At 39.4% G+C, this 24,067-nt stretch overlaps 1 protein-coding gene across 5 annotated transcripts in view; it reads right to left on the bottom strand.

The window, feature by feature from the left end:
- PLD1 (phospholipase D1) overlaps positions 1 to 24,067 on the bottom strand; it is a 203,859-nt gene that overhangs the window by 40,700 nt on the left and 139,092 nt on the right. For all 5 annotated transcript variants that reach the window (XM_047098660.1, XM_047098658.1, XM_047098661.1 and 2 more), the window contains 3 exons: positions 16,477 to 16,587; positions 13,976 to 14,064; positions 2,238 to 2,351 (listed from right to left, as the gene is read on the bottom strand). In XM_047098660.1, coding sequence (XP_046954616.1) covers positions 2,238 to 2,351; positions 13,976 to 14,064; positions 16,477 to 16,587 — 314 coding nt within the window. The remainder of the gene's footprint in view (positions 1 to 2,237; positions 2,352 to 13,975; positions 14,065 to 16,476; positions 16,588 to 24,067) is intronic.

Here is a 24,067-nt window from a genome sequence, read left to right on the forward strand (position 1 = left end):
CAATCCCAACTGCAGTATCTGTGAAGTATAGTCCTAACCCAAGCAAAAACAGAACGAGTGCTTTTAAGAGAAGATGCTACATGGACTTTTAGGAAGCTAAAAAACCACCTGGGATATCACTTTTGTAATGGTACTGCTGGGACAGGTTGTTTTGAGGCAAGTAAATGGAAAAGTCATAAAACTGACATTAGATTTCAGAAAGAGATTCTATTTTCAAAAGATGGGCTATGAATGAACTTTCTCTCTTAGAAAATTTGGTGACAGCTCAGATAAATTTAGAATAACTCAATAGATGAGAACACTTACAGACTCACGTTACTTTCAGAGGTAAAAAGGGCAAACACTTAGCAGAATAATTTCTGAGTTAAAGAAACTATACACCTTGGCTGTCCCTGCAAAGTCGGCAAACGCCTTGAAAGTGAAAAATATAGTTGCAGATAACTGACTCCACTAATGACTTTGTTTTTCACAACTCTGATAATAGTCAATGAATTACAAAGACTGACAAAACAAAAAATTCTATGCTCCATCTGCTTGTTCTGTAGAAGTAATTAAAAATATAGTTACCCCTGGGAAATACTGATATTCTTAAAGATGATGCCAGCAAATAGAGATGTTTTTGCATAATAAAAGGTTAGAATTTTAGTTGCTGAACAAAAGCCAAGCATGTTATTTCATTCAGCTGGTTCAAACCCAGGAAAAGTCATAGAAAATAATTACAACTGACAATATTCCAAAAATAATATTAGAATGGCAAATGAAGTGGATAAAATCCAATTAAACATTATGTCAGTGCCTTAAATACTTGAAAAGCTTTGTTTGTCATGTTATAAATCAGGTAATATTAGAAATGGGCAAATCTTCAATCAAAGTGTATATCCCAAAGCATAGTTAAAGTTCTCTCTTACTGTAACCAGGCAAAATTACCCCAGAAGAAACAAAAAAAAATCTTTACTTGAAATCCTGGTTGATAGAAATAACTCAGTCAGTAAGAAACAAGAGGATTAAAAAAAATCACCACAGTGGTGACCACAATTGTGCCTAGAGGACCCTCAGATCCTGCAGGGGGTATTATGGGGGAGGGCAGCAGGAAGGCATGTAAGCCCCTACCCCTAATTTGACCAAGCTCCTGAGACCTTAACTGCTTTACACACTGGGGGTTTTGAGCCAGGCCTCATTGTCTCCTCCCTCACAAAAGGGTTTGATCAGAAAGGTGGGAAATTACAGGTGGTTCTGAAAAACAAGGGATATTAAAAGAAAACATCCAGGTTCCCGTCCTTGCTTTGACTTCATACAACTGTGATGCTCAGCAGGGTTCTTTTGTATCTTAGGTCCCAGAGCTTGTAACTGGGCGCTGGGACTCAGGCCCAGGCCTGTTCACTTACCTCTTCACTCCCATTCTCTTTTCCAGCTACGTGACCAAGACAGAATGTTAGGGGTGCCTTCCCATCACTTTCTACACTACCTCTCTGTCTGCTCACCAGATATACCTCTTAACCCTCTTCATATCGCTCTACTGGCCAAGTCTGAAGCTTCATGGGTCTTTTTCAAGGGAATATGGCAATTCTGCTTTTTAGAATATCGAGAATAGGATTTAATACTTTCCTTAAAAGTTTAACAAAGATGTGATAGAGAAAATAGAATTAAAATTCCAGAAGATAGGAAAGAACCTTCATACTTCATTTTCTGTCAAAGTCTACCATTCCCAAGCTTGGTGAAAAAACTTGCTACCTAAAGAACCATAAACAAACACATGGAAATTTAATTTTTTTCTTCAAATAATATGGAAAGCTCAATAACTCTCTGGTGGCTTAAAGATAATTTTTAAATCAATATTATACATATGCCTATACATATATATAATACATATATAATACATATATACATACATATATATATACATATATATACAGACATATATATATATATAAAGTCTTTGTCTCCATTTATAAGATCTATGTATATGTATGTCTTGTGTATAGGCAATGAGTATAAAAGACAGCTTTATATTTTAGTTCTTTTTATATTCGCCATGTGTCCCAGGCCTGCCATTTATGATTTTAGGCTCTATTTGAATTTTATCAACTAGTAAACAGGCCAAGATTCGAAAGTAAAATAAAGTGTTCATCTGTTCAACACTCCCTGAATAGATGTGGGGAAATATTTCCATTCCTTTCACCAGCTTACACGCGTGACTGATAGAAAGCTGAAAACAGACGACTTTAGAACTTTGGCACCTGTAGTTGAAGTGCATTATTGCCTGCAGAGCATTTCCTCCACCCGTTGAAATGTCTCCTTCAAATCCTGGCAGCAGCGGTATCACAACATACACCCGGTATCTCTGGTTTTCCCTACAAAAGTCAGATGCAGAGCGATTCACCAAAAAATGATATAGGTAGGCAGTTCATATGGTTTTAGAGATTGAGCTAATGGCTTCCTACAATACATTCTATCACATTTCGGGGCTTGGAAGGTGCCGTTGGATTGGAGGCCAGAAGCTGTTATCCAGGTAACAATTCATAACAACCTAAAAAAAAACAGCTGAACTTGGCAGTAGAGTGGGAAGTCTACTCTTTCTACAGCATAATTTTTCCTAGGACAAAATCCACTGAAAGCAACCCATGCGTGGACCCACGGAAGGTGGGGTGGGGCTTGCAACAAAGTTTTGAAAAAGACATCATCGTAATAATTTTATGTATGACAAGTCGTGTCATCATTGCTTAGAAACTCTGATCCAGCTCTGAAAACTGGTTCTGCTGCAAAATGTTATCCTGCGCCCTTCAAGAATCCTGAGTGACTGATGATTTTAAATCCTCTGCATATATAACGCATCATTTCTTGGCCGACTGTTCCAACTGATTGAGGCCAGCCTTTGAAAGAATAGTCTTTGAGTAGCCTTTGCTACTCCATAATGTAACAAATAAAAGAAGGAAGTGGGGCTACTTACTTAGACTCCATTCAGAAAGTACAAAATTTGGAGAATCATGTTGAAACAGGTATCACTATTTGGAGGCAAAGCTATTAAAGTCCTTGCCTCCATTTATGGGATACAGAGGAAGAAGTGGAAGCTGGAAATGATTGTGGTATCTGTTGTGGTCGAAAAATCTTGTCCAGAGATCTGAGACATCCATATTCACACAAAGGTGCTGCTATTTAAACTTCTCTTAATACTTAATTTCTAAGGTTCATTTTCTTCAAAACAACTACATTTTTCTTTCATGTGAGTATTACTACTACTCTTTGAGGGGTCGGATGTCATTACAATGTCTCCAAACACCAATGTATGTATCAGGGCTCGTGGAAGGTGAAGTTCAGGGCAGAAGTGATAGCCAACACAATGGAGTCTGTGGGCCCCTGAGCTTAACCGCAGCGCTGAGGACCAAGGCATCACAAGTAGGTTGTTGCAATGGCACGGATTAATCACTAGATGGCAAACATAGTTTGAGTTGGAAAAAATGAATTTTCAAGAATGTAAACTCCTCAAGCTCTCTTCCTGATAAGGGTAAGAGGCTCACAGCCTTAAATGGTAAATGAGATAGTGGGAAAGAACAGAAAACATACCTAAGCCATTTCCCCCATCACCAGCATTTAAAAGTCAAAATGAGTTAAACCAGACAGTTAAAAACTGACACTATCTGGCCTCAACTGCCTTTCCAGAATCGCCTTCCATTGGATCCTCACAGACCCATTGTCCAGTGCCAGACCACTGCCCTTTGCTCAGAGGTGCACCTCCCTACTAAGGAAGGTTGGCTCATCTGCTTTCTGAGTCAGGAATACCCTTTCGGCCCACAGACTCCCACTTCTCCCTCCAAGGCAGCTAAAAGGCACTTTCCTTGGTCAAGTCATCCTGAATCTTCCAGTCAAAGCTGGTTTGCTCCTGCCTCTGGACTCCCAAGGCACACGGCACAGATGTCTATTCAGCTTTTGTCTATTCAGCCTTTTTGCTTTACACGATAGTGACACACGGATCTGCTGCCTAGGCTATGTGATAAGCTCTTTTGAAACACAGGATGTACATCCACATATCTTTCTATTTGGGGCAGTGCCCCACAGAGGATCCCTGCACATGTTATGCACTCAGTACTCTATGCTTTGGGAGACTAGGGTCGGGTTGGAAGAATGTTTGTTTCTGGGAAGCCTCGGGCACAGAAGAGATCAAGCTGGGAAACTTACAATAAGTTTCTCTTTAAATTACATGTTATGTGAATTTTTATCATGCTAAATATATATAACACATAATTAGCCATTTTAACCATTTTTAAGTATACCATACAGTGATAGTAATGAGTGTCACATGTTGTGCAACCATCACGATTCTATTTCTAAAACTTTGTCATGACTCTAAACAGAAACTGTGATTGTTAAACAATAATTCCCACATTTTCCCTCCCTGAAAAGCCCTGATAACCTCCAATCTACTTTCTGTCTCTATGAATTTGCCATTCTAGATGTTTCCTCTAGGGGGAATCATACAATATTTGTCCTTCATGTATGAGTTATTTCACTTAGCATAAGATCCTCAAGATTGTCAGAATTTCCTTCCTTCTTGTGGCTGAATAATCTTGCATTGGATATGCAATGCACATTTTGTTTATCCAGGCATCTGTTGATGGGCACCGGGGTTGTTTCCACCTTTAGGCTATTGTGAATCATGTTGCAGTGAACACAGGTATATAGATCTCAGTCCCTGTTTTCAGTTCTTCTGAAATATCCCCAGGAATGGCATTGCCTAGTCATGTGGTTATTTTATGCTTAACTTTTTGAGGAATCATCAAATAAATGATATTTCCACTGGGTAACACATGCTCATAGTACAAAATAGAAGAGGTAGAAGATTATATGATGGAAAAAAAAATTCTCTTTCTCTCCATTGTCCCCAGGTGCTGTTTCCCCTCCCTGAGGGCAACTCCTACTACCTTCCATGTTCTTTCAGAAATAGTCTATGAATTTATAAGTATATGTATTTTTCTTCTATTCAAATGCTAGACTACTATAAACACTTTTATGAATATTTTTATTTATATATCTGTACATAGAGATTTGTCCGTTTTTTAATTATAGTGATACAGTATTCCCCGTACATCTTTTCCATAATATTTAAAGCAGCTCTCTATTGGTGGACATTTAAATTGTTTCCAATTTTTTTTATTATTTCAAAGTATCTATTTTGCTATGTCTTCTGACCCCCATAAATCATTTTTCACATTTGTGAAACATGAATATCACTTAGGAGTGGGATTGCTGGTCTTGAACATCATGGGTTTGTGACTCTGTTTGTAAACATGGTTCCCTTTTATCATTGTGTTCTATTATTTTGAGATTATTTATTATTTTGAGATGACCTCAAAATGGAGATCTCATATCATACCCATATCAATTAGAGATTTCAGTAGGATACTGAGAAATGTCCTATAAAACCCTTTATCTTCAGATAAAATATTCTTGCCAATTTAGTTTGTGAGAATCAGAAGGTTCACATTTTCTTGTTCTTAGGACTCTGTTAGCTCTCTATCTGGGTCTTTGCCTTTTTCCAATGCAGTTCTTCAATTTCCTGAATGATGAAATTTTTAAACTGTGTTCAGCAAGTTAGGAGAAATGACTTAGATTTTCACTGTTGTAGAAAAAAGGGGCTCTTGAATTTCAAACCATAAAATCGTGGCTAAGTTTAAGCCAATGAAGAGAAAATTCTACTCGATATTATGTCCACTCTCCTTCCTGGATCCAATCCCCAGAAGACAATAGTTCTCAGCTGCCAGGGAAACACTGCATCCTCATAAAGTTGGGGTGGTGCAAAGGATAGGCATCAGGTTAGGGCAACAACCTGAGCCCCTAATGGGCAGAATTACTTATGATCTTAAAAACAAGGTAAGAGCTAATGGGCTCCAAGCCATCATATATGAAGCAGTCATTTCATCCACTGCAGTTCAGAACAATTTTATAAAATTGTATTCTTGGGCTTTTGGTTAAAATAAGTTTTCTTTCAAAACTCATAAACTCTTATAGCAGTGCTATGTATATCTGAAAATTGGAAATCAATGTCCAATAATGGGGGGTAGTTAACTAAATTATGTTATAGCCACTCAAAGAGTGAACATTTTGCAACCACTAAAAATGACCACCATCATGACTTAATAGCAAAATACTTCCAGTACTGTGTTAAAATGGCCCGAATGCAAAGTTACAATTACAAGACAATTACAGATGTGCAGGCTGATACCATGAAATAGGAAATAACTTGTCCCTTAAAGGAATTACCTTTCCCCCACCCTGTGACTATAGATACGAAGCAGGTACTGCCCCCAGGATGGCACTCTCACAAAGGAAACAGGACACAAGATATCGACTTCTATTGACCAGGTAGAGATCCTTTGAGCTCAGCCAAGAGTATACAGAAATAAGAGTGATGGTATCCTGCCCTTCACCCTTAAGCAGAATTCCAGGGAGAACAGGATAGACCTCATCACCTGTCAGCAGGATAGGGGAGCCATGAGGATCTGAGCGTGAAATATAGTCTTGCTTCTCAGAGAACCCCAGAGAAAGGTCCACCAGCCCACATGATGTGGCAGCAACAGAGGAGCAGAGGAAAGGCAGATCTGAAAGGAGAAGGTGGAGGCCCCTATGTCACAGTCAGCAGGCTCCAGAATGGGCCCAAGGCACATCAACACTGAGGGCTGGAAGCCTCTTCCCAAAGATCTAGGACCCCTTACCATCCATACCAAGGGTGGGGTGTGTCGGGGCAGAGAGGGGAGGAGAGGCCAGGTAACACCTGACTGATGGTGTATGGAGCAGAAATAGCAAGGAATCACTGAATTTGTCCACATTTATCAGGATGTGATTAAACTAAATTTAGTTCTATCGTGTGGAAATGGGATTTGAAACCAAAATCCAGGTGAGCTACAGAAAAAGGAAATAAATCACAACTCAACAGAAAATATACGTATATTAATATGGACAAAAAGGAAATAGGTAAAAAGTGAATTTTTAGGGTGGTGAGAGTGTGAGAGCTTTAATATTTTCCATTTTTCTGATTGCTGTAATGTTGCCTGCACCTTTAAAATCAGAGTGCTAATTCACCATGTATATGGTCATGGCACTCCTCTACATTTCCCTCCTTGTTCTTCTCAGGAAAAACCCCCTCCCTCCTTCATCCCCACTTCCCTCCTCACCACAGAGGGCCATCGGCAGAAGTGGGGTTGCCTGGAGCGGGGTATAAGGATCTGTAAGAAGGCCCCTAAGGAGCTCGTCATGCTTCTCCAGTGATGAGATGCTTTGCTTTTTGAGAATTTGGAATTTATAGATCATATTTCATTGCTATAAACTTCGACAGCTGGTATAAATCCTATCATTGTAGATTTTGCAGCAGTGAATGCTGCCAGAACTAAGGACTGTGCTCGGGGCGTAGTATTTTTGTGGAGAGAACATTATACCGTAGTGGCATTGGTTATGTGACAACTGGATCCGTAGCCTTCTCTGTGGTTTGGGACATAAACCATTTTATTGTGTGTTTGGCAAATCTTATAAAGCGCAGTAGCCCTTTCCAGGCTTTAGTTTTCTTATCTGTAAATGAGGGAGTTGGCTAAAATCGCTGCTGGTCCACTAGAAATGCTGGCCCTATTTAGCAGTGACTTTGCATATTACGTGTTCAACTTTATAGATTATGGCATAATACATATTGTGCACACACACACATATAATTATTTTCATTGCTTATCTTTTGGAAACAAAAGCTTTTAAATGTCAGGACGTTGAAGGTTAGCCCAGCACGTCTGACTAAGACTTCACTCTCAACTTGATAAGCTTTGTCAGGCAGGTCCTTCAGTTGCCCCCAAATAAGATCCTACAAAATGACTGCTGGCCTCTGCCCTGTGCTAATCTTTACATCTCTCTATCTTCTGAGATTGCCATTTATATAATTCTTGGAATCAAATAAAAGCAGTTAAATAATCTAAATCAAATGTTCTCCTGCCATGATTGACTGTCATCTCTGCCCCAGTGTAACCTCTCCTCCAGGTATTTTACAAAGCTTGGAGGTTAGCCTACAAGAAAAAAAAAATGTGAAACCAGCCATCGGCATACTTATTCTACATGGTTTGTGTTCTTTTTATTAGAACCACGGTTTAAATTTCTTTAAGACAGTGCTTCTGAAACATACCCAGCATGGTACACAAATTATAGGACAGGGTAATTGTAGGAGGCAGACTTTTCTTTAAGCCAAATAACTTTTCATCTATCATGCAATTACTTAAAAAAAAAATTAAACGTTCATCTGATTTCTTTATTTTTAAAATAAAGTTTCTCTCATAGATTTCTGGGAGGCTTAGTACTCGAACATTTCTACTTCCCTTGAAATGAGGGAAGCTTTGTAGCTGAGTGGTGGAGAGTACAAGGTAAAGTTCCTAGAGACACGGTCTCAGGTCTCAGTCTCTGTTCCCGTCATCGACAGCTGTGTGACGGATTCACGCGGGTTACCTCACTTCACTGGGCTCCACTGCCTCATCTGTAGAATGGGAAAGCTTACACATCCACTTCATAAGGTAGGTGTGTGAATTAAATGAAGCAATGCATGTAAAGTACCTCCGATGTAGAGAGACTCAAGAATTACCGGGTAACATCGTTAATTCAATCTACAACCACTGATTTCAATGAGAAAGCCTGCACGCCTTCAAAGAGTAATAAAGAAATAGTACCTAAAATTAAAACAAAGCAGAACTGAATTCATGTTATGCTACTGAGTGCCTTATTTTATATCAGGGGGAGGAAGTTTATTGCATCAATAATGAAGCACCAGAGGTAGAAAACCAAAGTAAAGCTTACCTGTCCAGCAGTTGCTATCTAACAATTTAAAATAAGTCACTTTAAACATCTCTTTAATTAAAACATTTCTGTTTCTACCATAAATAGTATTTCTGAAACAGCTGATTTGAATATAGTGCTTCTAGATCCTTGTTCAACTGTACGGTGAGCTAGCATATTTCCAGAAGATGAATTTCCTGGAAATAATGTAAGAGTTTCTTCCACAAATTGATGTGCTATGGTTTTCAAAGCTGGGCAGAACAGGTATTGTTTTCTTTGTTAGTGAAAAGAACAGAGCGTCCGGAAGTTAAACGGACATTGCTCAAAAGGTCACATACCTGGAGACAACAGAGTTGAAAAGAAGCCAAGTCCTAAGACACCTGGTCCCCAAATAATTTCAGATTCCCCAGAGGAACATTTTCCATACCACTCACTCGTGGGCAAACTGCAAGCACTATCTGGCACTACTCTACAGTTAGAGGAAGCATGAAGAATTTGAACAGTTTTCAAAATTGGGTATTTTTCACCGTAGTGTAAGATTGTATCTCTCACTGCAGTTTAATATGAAAATGCTGAGGCGTTAAATCCATTGCCTGTCTTCACTGTATGTATCAACTCTGTTGATAACAGTGCAAAATGCACTCCCTCGCTTCCTGTTTGTCAAGGCAGCAGGATTATGCATGTCAAGTTTCCGTAAGCAAAACTGTTTCATCCTCAGAAACAATTCATTCAGGGCACGTAAAATTTCTACCTGGATCAGTCAGTTCCAGCTCTTTCTCTTGGCTTCTTCAAATATGGCATAAACCCGTTGACTTTAGACAATGGATAATGATTTCTTCTCCCTGACCTCCAGTCAGATTTGAGTTGTTAAAGACGGGCTTCCAGCGGGTTGGGAGCCAAGACAGTTTTACTAATTAGAGCAGACCTTTTGATTTCTGCAGAGATTCCCATAGCTACTCTCAGTTCACCATGGAATGAGCAATGTTCTGAGGCTCTAGGTCATGGATCAGAGCGTGAAAGCTTTGCAAAAACCTATTTCTGCAAAGAATTATGGCTGTTGAGAAGGAACCAGGAGGAAGTGAGGAAAGCAGAGAACTCACAACAGGGAATTGGTGTTCCCTGGAGTCCAGCACTGGCAGAAAAATAAAGTCTCAGCTCAGTTGAGGGAGTTGGCAATTCAAAGACTCTGATCTTTCCAGGGTGGGAGGGACCTGGAAGAGAGCCTGTGTTCCTTGGTCAGGCCTGGCTGAATGCTGACTGTCATTTCCCTCCATCTGCTTTGTGCTTTATTCTATTCTTTTTCCAACAGCCAAAATTATACTTGTTGCTAGGCATGTGACCTTGGCAGGGAAGTTCGGAGTCTCAGAAGAGTGGAGCACAGAGAAGTCAATGAAGGAAGAAAGGGGGTAAACTTGGGCATGGTACACCACGGCCCTCAGTGAAAGCAGGGAGCCCCGTTGCAGGCAGGCTGCAAGATGAGCCTTTTAATCCCACCCCTCCCTCTCCTAAGAATACAAGGTCACAGACTTGGAATTATTAAAACATATTCTATAGCTAAATGAACACAGGAGATGAACAATAATGTGGAGATGCAGAGAAGGGGGAAACGTAAAATATATTTCCAGGATACATATGGATAGCCACGAAAAATTTTATGTGCGACATCCATACCCTTTAAAATGTGACTGTCAAAGAAAGGGAGACCACTGAGACATCAGAGCTAAATAACACACAGTTAATATGCAATTCAACGGACTCGCTGCTCGTTTTCTACAGAGTAGGCTTGAAATTGCATCTTTAACGTGCTCTGTGAACTTCCAAGTGTGAGATACAATCTGCAGCAGATGCTACCCTACAATGCTCTCTCACTACAGATCCCCATTCCTTTCAGAAGCAGCTCATAGGATCACTGGGAAATAGTCAATCAGAAAATAACTGCAAGTTCTTTACAGTCCTGAAATACTGTGATTTTAGAAGAAGTCCAGATTTTTAAAGACAAATTAATATGGTAAAGAAAAATGTTCTTTCAGGCTCCCAAAGCCTTTGAAAACAAATCTTGCAGGTACTTATTAACACATGTACTGTAGGGAACTAATAACTCAGATGAGTGAAGCTGAGATTCAGCCCAGTCTCCTTATTAACTGATCACCGTTACAATATTCACCACTCACTGCTCGGCCCAGTGAGCTCATTTGTCAACTTAATGGATTTCTGCGACTTATATCAATTTCATGAAAAAAAAATATTTTTCTCTTTTGTCAAATGTGCTTTATAGATAAAGCGGATACCCCTGCATCAATGAAATGCAAGAGTTAACAGAATAATTTAATTTTGTAAATTAGACATAAATTGACCCACAGAATTGAGAGACTGGCACGATGCAAGAAATCTTGGTGTATGCGGTTACGTTTAACTGTAAACAAGCCGATTTTAAGTTATCTCAGAAACAGATGCCATGGTAACTTTCTTAAAAAAAAAAAAAAAGTATATGAGAAGGCAAAAGATAGAAGTCACCTGTAAAAGCACAGATCATCATCAATGTTTATGGCTATACGTGCTGTTCTAGGTGAGTACTGAGCCGTCTTGACTTTGCCCTGGAGTTACCTGTGGACCATTATGAAATACAAGTGCCTGGGCCCCACTCCAGGAAATTCTGACCCAGCAAGTCTGGATGGAGTCCAGCTCCCTGGATTTTTGTAAAAGTCAAATGGTGATTTTGACGTGTAGTAAATGGCGAGATCTACGGTATACCTTGCAGGATGTGGTGGGTACTGTGGTGTGCTGCCTAAATGCCCTCACCATGGGCTCAAGACAGCACTCCCTTATGGAGAGTGCTGGCTGCTGGCTACTCACTCACAGTGAAGTCCTTCTCCCGGATTTGCACTCCTTGGTCAAAGCGACCTGCCTCACCCAAGGTCATGTTCCTCGAGTGGGCCTGTACCTGATGACTGGTTCAATGGGAAGAGGGGACATAAAGGCCCAACCCACTTAGGTGGCAACCCTGAAGGGGTCTCACATCTATCTGGCAATGAACTGAAGTTACGTGGTATGGGAGGAGGCACTGGCTTGGCAGTCCAAAGACTTGAGCTTAAAGCCATGTTTGCCTATTGTTGTTAGTGGCTTATTCCAGCCACATCACCTCTTGAATCTTAGTTTTTAACTCTACAAATGGGGACGGCAACAACGATAACAACAACAAGACTATATGATCTACTTTGAAGAGTATTTGTGAAGATTCAGGAACAGTATAAATATAAACCATAAATCATATAAAATACTGGTAGTTACTGTTACAAAATGTTCTTAGATCTAAAAACCCCCACATACTATGTTTAAAAAGAGGATATTAAAGTACCATGTTATGCTCAAAGTACAAAAATGTTTGAATTCCCAAATGGGTATGTACTTACCATTCTCTACTGCCTGTGTTTAATGAGTTGAAATAATAAAATGTAATGGTATTGTTTGTGTATTTTGCTGCTTCTACACAGAATTAAAATCAGCCGTAAAAAGAAGTAGCCTGGGAGCCAAGACAATTCAGTGGGGAAAGAACAGTCTTTTCAACAAACGGCCCTGGAACAAGTGAATATTCCTGTGCAAAAGAATGAAGTTGGACCCCTACCTCACATCATGTATGAAAAGTAACTCAAAATGAATCAAAGACCTAAGTGTAAGGGCTAAAATTACAAAATTCTCAGAAGAAAAGGGGTGTTAAGTCTTCATGGTCTTGCATTAGGCAGTGATTTTGTAGCCCTGGCACCAGAGCAGAAGTGACAAAAGAAAAAAACAGATCAACTAGACTTTATCAAAATGAAAAACTTGTGTTTCAAAAGGTAGTATGAAAAAAAAAAAGGTAGTATGAAGAAAGTAGAAAACAGCCTGAATAGGAGGAAATACTTGCAAATCATAAATCCGATAGGACACTTGTATCTAGAATACATAAGAGAACTCTCACAACTCAACAATAAAAAGACAACCTAATTAAAAAATGGCCAAGAAATCTGAATATCTATTTATCCAGAGATAATACACGGAATGGCCAACTAACAAACAAAAATACTCAACATCATTCATTAGTCATTAGGTAAATTCAAACCAAACCCACAATGAGATATCATTTCACACCTATTAAGATGGTTATAATAAAAAACAGAGAGGATAGTAATTACTGGCAGTGATACAGAAATTGGAGCCCTCATACACTATGGAAATATAAAATGGTGTAGCTGTTTTTGAAAATATCCTGGCAGTTTCTCAAAATGTTCAGCATAGAATTTCCATATAAACCTGCAATTCTACCCCTAGAATAATAAAGATATATCTGCATAAAAACTAATACACGATGTTTATAGAGGCATTAGTCACAATTGCCAAAGAGTGGAAACATCCCAAATGGATAAATAGAATGTGGTATATCCAGAAAATGGAATATTACCTGGCAATAAATATAAATGAAATACTGGTAACATTCTATAACATAGATGAGTCTTGGAAACATTAAATTAAGTGAAAGAAGTCAGTCACAAAGACCATATACTGTATGATTCCATTTAATATGAAATGCCCAGACCAGGCAAATCTATGGGGAAAGAAAACAGTTTAGTGGTTGCAAGGGGATAAGATAAGGGGAATTAGGTAGCGACTGCTAATAAATAAAGGGTTTCTTTCTGGGGTGATGAAATGTTCTAAAACTAAGTATACTAAAAGTATACTAAAAATCACTGAATTGTACACTTTAAGTGGGTGGATTGTGTGGTCATACCTTAAAAACACTGTTATTTTAAAAATAATCCCATGAGCCGAAGAAATAGGACAGAGGGTAGCCAGAATTTAAATATAACTCATGGAAAAATATGATGACTATTTTGCTTTGATTTTTAAGTGAACACAGTAACTGTCTGCCATTAAATAAATCAAATCACAAGTCTAACGGCGTGGGAAAGAGACTGGCCAGGAAAAAATGACTGTGCCCTGGAAGAATTCAGATTCCTTCAAAAATGGACTCAAAATTCTCAGCCACTGAAATCAGACTGAAGGAACTAATAACCTACTGCTAGCTGACCCCAATTTATGCCTGCCTAGGAAAAGACAGTATTTTAAAATGGGCTTTCAAAAGTCATTTTAGTAGTAAATGCAAGAATCATTTGCAGTAACCACTTTTACCAAAATGCCAAAATGTTACCTGTGAGCTTTCAGGATCCTCTGAGCAATGGCATCACCTATCTTGTTGAACACAACTTTGTCATCAGCACAACTTATGAAAAACTGGTTCTACAAGAAATAGAGTGATCCTATAAGTCTTTCTTATCTTAGTAAATATATATATATATATATATATATATGGACAGTGTGCTATATTATGAACACTACATTGATATTACAAAAAATTTTTTCACATAGCAGACATGTTCTTATTACTAAAATCATTTAGAAAAGTAAATGACGCCGAGAATAAGAGAAGCCTCTTCTCAACTCTGGGTCTCATGCACATCTATGTAACACCACATCTAATACCTTAGTCAAATGGGAGGCTGCACTAGTATTTCATCATGTGAATTCTTTGTCACTTACATTTTGAGAAAGGGAGGAACATTCCAAATTTAATCAATAGGGATATTAGGTTTACAGATACATGTATTGTGTAAATGCTCACGATTTAAAATCCTATATTGGTAAGCATTCTGTTTCGTGCTAAGTTTACCTTTCTAGCAGGGTAGACGGCAGAATCCTGGTCTAATTTTCTCCGTCCATCCTCTATTATCTCCTAGTATCTTCTCTTGCCTTGTCTCATTTGTTTGGCTCTCTTATTATTTCCGAACATCTATTTTAAGTAGCTTCAAATCTCTTTCACAAGTACGTTTCATATATATAAATAAACCAATAAAACGGAAAAAGAAATATTTTTCCTTTTTGCTTAAGTAATCTATACTATTCATTTACCTATAAAATATTCTTTAAAATTTTTACCAAAAAACTAGGGCAAGACATTATCATCATATTGGTATAAAAGATTTAGTTGCTGCATAAAGGGGATGTTAGTAATTAGGTACAAATATTATCACTACTACATATTTATATACACTGTTGTAATATATTTGTGATTTATAAGTCTCATCATCACAAAGTAATCTTTGCTAATCATCTTAAAGAGACATATAAGCAATGACTCAAACTATGGTTATCATCCCTTTGCAACATCATCACTTTTACTAGTTTACGTGTTTTTATACTTAAGTACAGAAGTCTGTAAACTGCCTCCATAAGACAAACTTACCAGAAGACATTGTGCGGGAATTCATTTGAGAATCCGTTTCCCCTTAAGGCATCAAATAAAAATTTCAGCGGCAACCAAACCATGTTTGTTTTTCTGAATTCATATTACAGAGAGGCTCAGCATTCCTCAGCTGTAAACATGGCCACATGCCATGGCCTGTTCTTCCTTTTTGGGGAGAGCAGGGTAAATGCCAACCACTTACCTCTGCTAGAGGTGTTAACCACAAGGTTTGTGTCCACAGCCATGTGTATCCACATGGCATTACTGACCTCATTTAAGACCGTGGTAGCATTAATAAGAAAGGCTGACTTAATGCTACTAAAAAGAGATAAAGCAAAAGGATTCTGGGTAATGGATGAGGCAGCCATTAATATCTTATATTGTTATGGTATAATTGTTGAAATTAATAATACTAATTGTATTAGTATTAATACAAAGCTCCAGACTTTGATATTCAGAGTCCTTTTTTTGTTACATAGTCCCATCCAGAATACTGTATTGCATTTGGCCTGCTAATATTTGTAATCAACTTCTCTTTCCCCAGGACTATGAAATAGAGGTCTAATTCTCTCCTACTCACCCTTAGTGAGTAGTCACTGCATGGAAGGCAGAGGCCCAGACTCAATGGGAAGGAATATAGGGTTAGGATGATTTTCTCCAGGAAACTCATCTCCCTCCACATATTACAAAAGAAAAAAAAAGTTCAATGGGAAAGACAAGACTAAAATAAAGACAAAAGATGTGCTCTGACTTACTTTTACATTATCGTGACTTTTTTTTTTCAGGATTTTCTACATGCTCTGAGCTAGCTTTATATCTACTTTGAAGTTGAGTTAAGGTTCCCAATCTGAACCCAGTGACTCTAGATTTTCTCCTATTCTCTGAACACAAACTCTGGCATCTGACAAAAGTTTTAAATGGTTCATAGAGGATTGAAGAAAATGGTACATGCCTTCAATATTCTCACATCTTCCTTTTCTATGTTCCTTTCCTTATACTCTCCCTATTCCAATATCGCCAAACCAGAGGCATCCAGTGGTCTCCATTTTTGTAAATTACCCTTGTATGTGCTCTCCTGAAGCAGCACACGCCTTACACTTGGACCCTCCAACTCAAGACAAGTAAAAAATGTATTCATCCATGTTATGGTATTTCTGGCTAATAATATCATAGTGAGTTGATACATTTTAATAACAAGAACTTGGGGGACTCCTATTAGAGTCCTGAGTTAATGAAAACACAAAGTGAGTGTCAGGTATGCTGGGGAGGTAAAAATTCAGGTTACCTGAATTCACATCTCAACATAGGCTGATTAATGTAGCAGATCCTGAGTTTGGGGACCCTGCAGTGTCTGTGAGCTATTTATGGGAAGGCAGGTTGTCCTACTAGTTTACATGAGCAGGACTTACCTCTATGTAGATATAGTGCTTGCTGTTCTCTATCACATAGATATAAGCAGTATGGATGGACTCTTCATGGTACTTTATACCAGCCGACCAATCAGCAGCAGAGCGGAGCAACTGTAAGGCAGCAATCAGAAATGAGTAAACAATTGAGATGACACCAGATGTGTTAATACAATGAAATCAATCCTTTTTCTTCTACACAACCGAATGATTGTGTGTGAGTGGCGTGGGTGTCATGTGTGGGCCAAGTAGAGTAGATGGGTGGGAAACTGGTCCTTGGACATAATCCATAAGGAAGGAGCCCAGCTAGAAATCAAATCCTGAAAATATCCTCCTCCACCCAGAATTATTTTGTCAACACTGCAAACCACAAAGTGTGGTTTCTACCGAGAGTCTTTCAAAAGTAGCTCTTTTGGGGGCTATGAGTAGGGTGACCATTGGTATTCTTTTTCCATGATGGTTCCACAATTACTATTTATTAATAGTACCACCGTTACTCTCCAAAGTGTCCTGGTTTGAGTCATGTGATATAGTCATCCTAGCTCTGATGTGATAATGTGCTGATTCCTTTTTCCCCAAATAGTGCTCAGATTAATACCTTTTAAAATGCCAATAGATTCATTTAGACATATAATCTTGACTGCGGCTTTAATCGGCTGTCTGATTCTTGGTGTGCTTCTTCATTGTTCATCTTTCTCAGTCCTACTGCCTCCCTCTATTCAGACACTCACTTGCTCCCACCTGGATTACATCAAGAGCTTCCAGCTCAGGTGCCTGAGTATGTGTTAAGTACGCTGATACCTAGTGGGATAAGCTAGTTCAAAGCTTAGCCCAACCACTTTGTAGCTTTGATCCTGGTCAAGTTTCTCAACCTCCTGGTGCCTCATATTTCTGTTTTATTAAGTTGAATATCTATTTTATAGGGTTGTGGAGAGGATGAAATGAATCTCTGAGAAGTGTTCAGGAGGCCTGTTACCTAGTATGTGGTATTGCTATTATTAATTAGAACCTTAGAGGATGCATTTGAGCTCTGGCAGATCATGTCAGAGACGCTGGACAGTACACTGGGGCTGTGCACAGGAGGGTGGTCTGGAGGACATGCAAACCTGCAGCACTAAGAACCACTGTTGGTCACTTTTCCAGCATTCTAACTATGACTTCAGTACAATGTTAGGCATACAGTAGGTGCTCAATAAATATTATGTTAAGCATACAGTAGGTGCTCAGTAAATAGATACTTATTACTACTTCCTTGAGCAGCAGCATGACATTGCAGAAGAATCACTATTTGCTCCTCCTGATTTGAAATGAATATTGAAACTGTCTCTCATGAGGTCAACTGAAATTGAAAATAAAAGAATGGCTCCACATTATTAGGAATGTATAAAGCAATCTAGTACATAATTGGTTTTATGTCTGTTATATATAAAAGTTGGTAAAATTCTTGATCTAATCAATAGCTTTAAAAATTGCCTCTATAACACTAATTAAATTCAAACTAGTACTTACTAACATCATCGATTATGTTATCCTCAAAATGTTATTCCTTTATTTACTATGAGGTATTTATCACAAAATAGTTTTCCTCGAAACATTTACTTAATTTTATCAGATGAATATGTAGTTGGAAAATTTCATTGTGAACAGCAATAGGCAAATATCTCAAAAGAAAACTCACAATGGGGACACCTGGGTGGCTCAGTCGGTGAAGCGTCCCACTCTTGATTTCAGCTCAGGTCATGATCTCATGGTTCGTGAGTTCAAGCCCTGCAAAGGCTCTGCACTGACAGTGGAACCTGCTTGGAATTCTCTCTCTCTCTCTGCCTGTCTCTCTGCCCCTGCCCACTTGCTTTCTCTCTTTCTCTCTTAAAAAAAAAAAAAAACTCCTAAGGAAAATTTAAATAAATATGATCCACACGGGGAAAATACCTTGATTCATAATCTCTAAGGAACTGCATTATTGTCCATCAGTAGAAATAACACAGTGTTGAACAAATGGAAGTTTCCATTGTTAGTTCACTCAAATTTATGTTGAATCTTATTGCTAAGGGGCATAGCCCTGAAAATGCAGGCCACCTTGACAAGATTCTTACACTACACATAATGATTTGATTCTATAGAACTCTGGGAACAATGTATGAAATTGCAGAGTATACTGGACAGATAGGAAATCTGGAGATCTGTGTTACACCTCTGCCCTTACTAGCTCTTTCCCCTTGAACAAGTCATTTTAATATCAGGGAGACTCGGTTTCCTCCACTGTACAACTGAGATATGAGATCTCTCTTTCTCTCTCTCTCTCTCTCCCCCTCCCTTCCTCCCACCCCCACACCCCACAGCTACTGGGTAAAAAAATAAATGTCATAACAAACACAAAAAGAAGTAGGTATGTGGCACATAGTATTTATTTGATGTATGGGATTTCTACCTCTAAAAACTTCCAGGCAAAATTTATATACCATCCTTGGTGGTAACTTCTCAGTCTTCCCCTCAAATCCTGAAACCTTATACTTTTCTTTCCTTTCTCACTCTCAAAATTTGCCCTGATTCAAAGATTTAACAAACCATTAACATAAGATATAAATTGGGAGTGCCAAATAGGGTTCAAGTCTAATTAATTTGAAGTGGCTTCCTGGACAATTCTGCTGAAAAGAGTCTCCCTTGGAACCAGACACACTGGGGAGGGAAGCTAAGGTTGATGGCCAATGGCTGCCATGAAGGCAATGTATGCAGGTCATGTATTTACCATCTTTCCTGTGAAAGTAATGGTAAATGTTTCCTTTCATGGAGGCCTTTAAATGTTTAAAATAAACATATTTGGTTTTTGTAATGTTCATTTCTTTTTGAGAGGGGGTGCCAAGAGAGGAAGGGGGACAGAGGATCCAAGGCAGGTCCACACTGACAGCAGAAAGCCCAATGCGGGGCTCGAACTCACAAATTATGAGATCATGACCTGAGCCAAAGTTCGATGCTCAACCGACTGAGCCACCCAGGCGCCCCAAAAATAAGTATGTTTGTAAGCCAAAAGAAGAACGTGAAGGACAGCATAAGCAAGGTGGAGGGGAGCCCCTTAATGCCTATTAAACCTCAGCATGTGGAGGCTGCCCCCCTATACAGGGGGGTTCCGCATTACCAACTGGATTGTCGGAGTCCAAGCCTGCATTGTTTTCTCACCCTGAAAACTCATCTAACTTTAACAAGTCATCATTTTGTATTAAACTTGAACATATCTTTCAAGTGATACAAAGAAAAAATAACTTGGGATTACTATTCATTTACTATTATCCTAATTAGTTAAAATCTATCACCACAAAAAAACTAAAAACACAGATTTCCCTTTGGTCCTACCTCTACCCCTGAACCAGGGACCCTGAGGTGATCTATAAATCAGCTTGACCGCTTGAAACGCTTGATGGTCTAGAAAGCTTATAAAGAGCCACATAGGTCAAACACATTGTGACTGACCCTTCTGTTTTAAATTTAAGATTTACTCTCCCCTTTTTCTTAACTGATCTGACCAACTTGGCCTGCATTTTTGTTTTAAACCAATGTAACAGAGACAAGCCTCAAACCCTTGCTCACACATGCAGAAATGGGCCTCATCTTACTCCCCACCCCAAGTATATACTGAGAATCAAATCTAACCCTCACTTTTGAAACCTCAAGTTTGAATACACAATTTTAAAGTATATAAAAAGAGCATATTTCTAATTTTATGTTTTAGCCTCAAAACCGTAACTAGACCCAGTTATTTTCCATTGTACCATGTCCTATTTTTTTAGCTTTAAAGATAGCCTTCTCAGGTGAAATAGGTGAAGGGGATTAAGAGGTCAAACTTCTAATTATAAAATAAATAAGTCACATATGGTCAATGATACTGTAATAATGTTGTTCAGCGATACATGGTGACCATAGTTATCACGGTGAGTACTGAGTAATGTACAGAATGGTGGAATCACTTTGTAAAGACAGACAAACAGACAGACAGATAGATAACCTTCTCTTTATCCACAAGCCCTGATCCCCTTATATACAGTGGGCCTAAGCTGAATATACAGAAGTCTCTTCTTGAAGGAAAACTTCCAAAACTTCCTTAGTATTTGTCCCAAGTTGCTTTTCTCTTACTATTATGCTTTGCTTCCCTATAAATTCAGCACATATCTTAATTTCTTTTTATTTCCCTAAACTCCCAAGTCAATCATGGACCAGAGACTGCTAGGACCAGAACACTTTTCATATGTCTCTCAAGCAGAGGTCACTGGTGGCCTGGGCCAGGAGACCAGGGAGGCACTCAGACTGTTGGCCCTCACTCTGCCAGTCCATACTGAGGGCACAGCAGGCCAGGAGCACCAAGAAATAGGAATTAGTTCAAGAATTTGCCTCATACTATCAGGCTCTTCCTTCCGGTATTGAAGGAGATAATCCTCAAAAAGCTCAATGCAGTGCTGGACAGGGAGTAAACATTCCCCTCTCACGGGGCTTCTCCAGCCAAGTAGCAAGTACAGAAATGCTACTGCATGAAGACCCAGTCCATAAATGGAAAACAGCTTCCATGTTAGGAAACTGCCTTAGAAGTAAGTTAAGTGGCTTTCTTTTTATCCTCACCTACCTACTTTATTTTTTCACAATACAAAACATCTTGTGGTCCTTTGAAATCTACATTGATTCCTACATTGACAGCCTTTGGAGAGTCATTTGGCCATTCTCCCCAAGTGCAGAAACACATTTTTCCAGTAATATAATTTGGATGTCATTCACACTTGCCTGTTTCGTTTCTTTTCTGTTTAATGTATTTTTTAACAGACAAAGAGATCAAAGACCTAACTCCAGTGGAATTATTTCCCTCAATTTGGCAGCACTTCCCAACAATGACTGTCTAAGGGATAGCTTTTCTGCACGAAGCTGCCCAATTTAATAAAAAAAGATTGTTCTCTATATTGATTCCATATTGATGCCAATTTGGCATCAGGCTTTTCTTTTACCTTAATAGACATGTCGAATGTCTTCTGTCTAGGTCATTTACCTGAAGTGGCAGTGATAGTATTCAGGAATCTAGTTTGTTCTTTTTAGGGGGAAAACAAGTTCTTTTATACAGTCTATGCATAAGCAGTTTCAGAACTGTCTTTCCTCCAATTCTCTGCCCCATGCCTTTCTCCTGCTTTATCTTCTCTCAATGTTCTTGGCAGGCTTCTGAGAATGCCCAGCTCTGAGGGGAAACACCCAAGATTATTCTAAAAGTGCTGGTGGAAGTTGCAGAAGTCAGCATGAATTCCTTTCTTCCTTCCCCTCCCTCCCCTCGCCTCCCCTCGCCTCCCCTCGCCTCCCCTCGCCTCCCCTCGCCTCCCCTCGCCTCCCCTCGCCTCCCCTCGCCTCCCCTCGCCTCCCCTCGCCTCCCCTCGCCTCTCCTTTCTTTTTTTTCAGTAGCAGAAATCTGTGTTGGTGGGGGCAGGCCTGGCTCCAGTCTCCCGGGCAGGCTGTGGCAAGCCTTCTGTAACGTCTATGTGTCAGGGCTGGTGTGGAATCACCAAGGATGGTTGAACCCAATGGTTGCGTGTCAAAAAAATTAAACAATCGGGTTCCTTTTTTCCAATAAAAAACACAAATTGCCCCTATTATTTATCTACTTTATTATGTCAAATGCTTCTCTCCCCTTCAATAAATATATGGTATAAAGACTTTGTATACAGAAGTAGCCTAGCGACCCATCCAGAAGAATGTCAACTTCTTTGTTCCAAAGTCTTGAAAACACTAGGGAAAGCTTGAAGACTGAAGGTAGTATCGATATAATCCACAATGAGTGCACTTCCTCTAAGTAGTTTGCATGGGTTTGCCTATTTAGCCATCATCACAACCCTATGAAGCAGATACTGTTATTGTCTCTGTTTTATCGACGAAGAAAATGCAAACAGAGATGGGAAGTATTTTCCCAAGGTTGCACAGCTAGCATGTAGCAAATCTAGGCTTTGCACACAGTCTGACTCTAGATTCCACCTCTTCCCCTTGCTCCAGCCCCTTGCTCCCTTTGAGTTAATTAACCTTGTGGTCTCTAAATTATATTATGAACAATAAACTATGTTAGAAATCATATTAAAATTTGTTAAAAAGAATAGCCCTATGGCTCAGTCAGTTAAGCATCCAACTTCGGCTCAGGTGATGCTCTCGCAGCTCACGAGTTTGAGCCCCACATCGGGCTCTGTGCTGACAGCTCAGGGCCAGGAGCGTGCTTCAGATTCCCTATCTCTCTCTCTCTCTGCCCCTCCCCTGCTCATGCGCAGTCTCTTCTCTCCCTCTCTCTCAGAAACAAACATTAAATAAAAAGTTTAAAAAGAATAGCCCTAAGAAAGAACTTTATTAAACAGTGTTAACTTTCTCAACCAAGAGTATGTAAGAGTTATATGGCTACTGCCACACAATAGCTGAGAGAGTGGAGGGTCTAGAAATAGGATAATAAACCCTTTAAAAATCAAGTTGCTGGGGTGCCTGGGTGGTTCAGTCAGTTAAGCGTCTGACTTTGGCTCAGGTCATGATCTCACAGTTCATGGGTTCGAGCCCCACGTCGGGCTCTGTGTGGACAGCTCAGAACCTGGAGCCTGCTTTGGATTCTGTGTCTCCCTCTCTCTCTGCCCCTCCCCCGCTCCTGCTCTGTGTCCCTCTCTCTCTTTCTATCAAAAATAAATAAACATTAAAAAAATTTTTTTCAATTAAAAAAAAAAAATCAAGTTGCCTACTTCACAACCAGGTCCTATCTCCTGGCTCCCTCCTGGGTTCTCTGGAAAACCAGGGATGCAGCCAGATTATTGCCTTTGGCCTCTAAGCTCCATACACTCATGACTTGAAAACAATAATGTCTAGACAAGATGCATAACGTTTAGAGACAGTAAATGTGAAGTGAAACAACACCGTGGTCAGAACTTTACGGGAAAGGAGAAACGGAGCAGGGTCACTTCTTTTCTTTTTTTCGGTTTCTGGTCATCTCAGACTTTCCTGACTTCAAGAAGTTGCACTGTCTGGCTGCGCCCACTGTTTTCACAATTGAACTTATTTTGGCAGGTCTGAAAAACACCTCCTGGCAGCCAGTAGAGACCCAGGTTTTGTGAGTTCTAACACTTGAAATTGTGGGGGGAGTCCTCTTTAAGAAAAGGAACACGAATTTATAAATGCAAACTTTGTAGATGCTAGAATGAAAGTCACAGCCTCCTTCCTGGTCTCCTTGCTTCCGCTCTCTTTCTAATCTAAGTTCTTCCCATGTAGAAACTTTAGGTCCCAAAATGTGTTTGTTCAGAGATGGAAATAGACATGCGACAAAATGAGAGAGATCCTCTGTCAATTTAGCTTGGGAAGTTTCTCACAGCACATTCATTCCTAGTGATTCCATGCTGCATATTAGCATAACAAAGGCACTAAGAAATCCTGGGTTTGAAAAATCTGCAAAAACTTATCTGTCCGTGGAATCTTTTTTTGTGGAAGAGCTATTAGCATTTCACGAGTAAAACTGGGTTTGTAAGATTCTGATCTAAGTTAATTTTCATAAAGCATTCCTGTATCGTGCTTCTCCCTGGATGAAAAATAAGTTCCAAAGTTCATTTATGCCTCC

The sequence above is a fragment of the Lynx rufus genome, unplaced genomic scaffold, assembly GCF_022079265.1.
Source record: "Lynx rufus isolate CCGP_SWC_20201006 ecotype Redwood Valley unplaced genomic scaffold, mLynRuf1.p SCAF_5, whole genome shotgun sequence".
In the NCBI taxonomy this organism is placed as follows: Eukaryota; Metazoa; Chordata; class Mammalia; order Carnivora; family Felidae; genus Lynx; species Lynx rufus.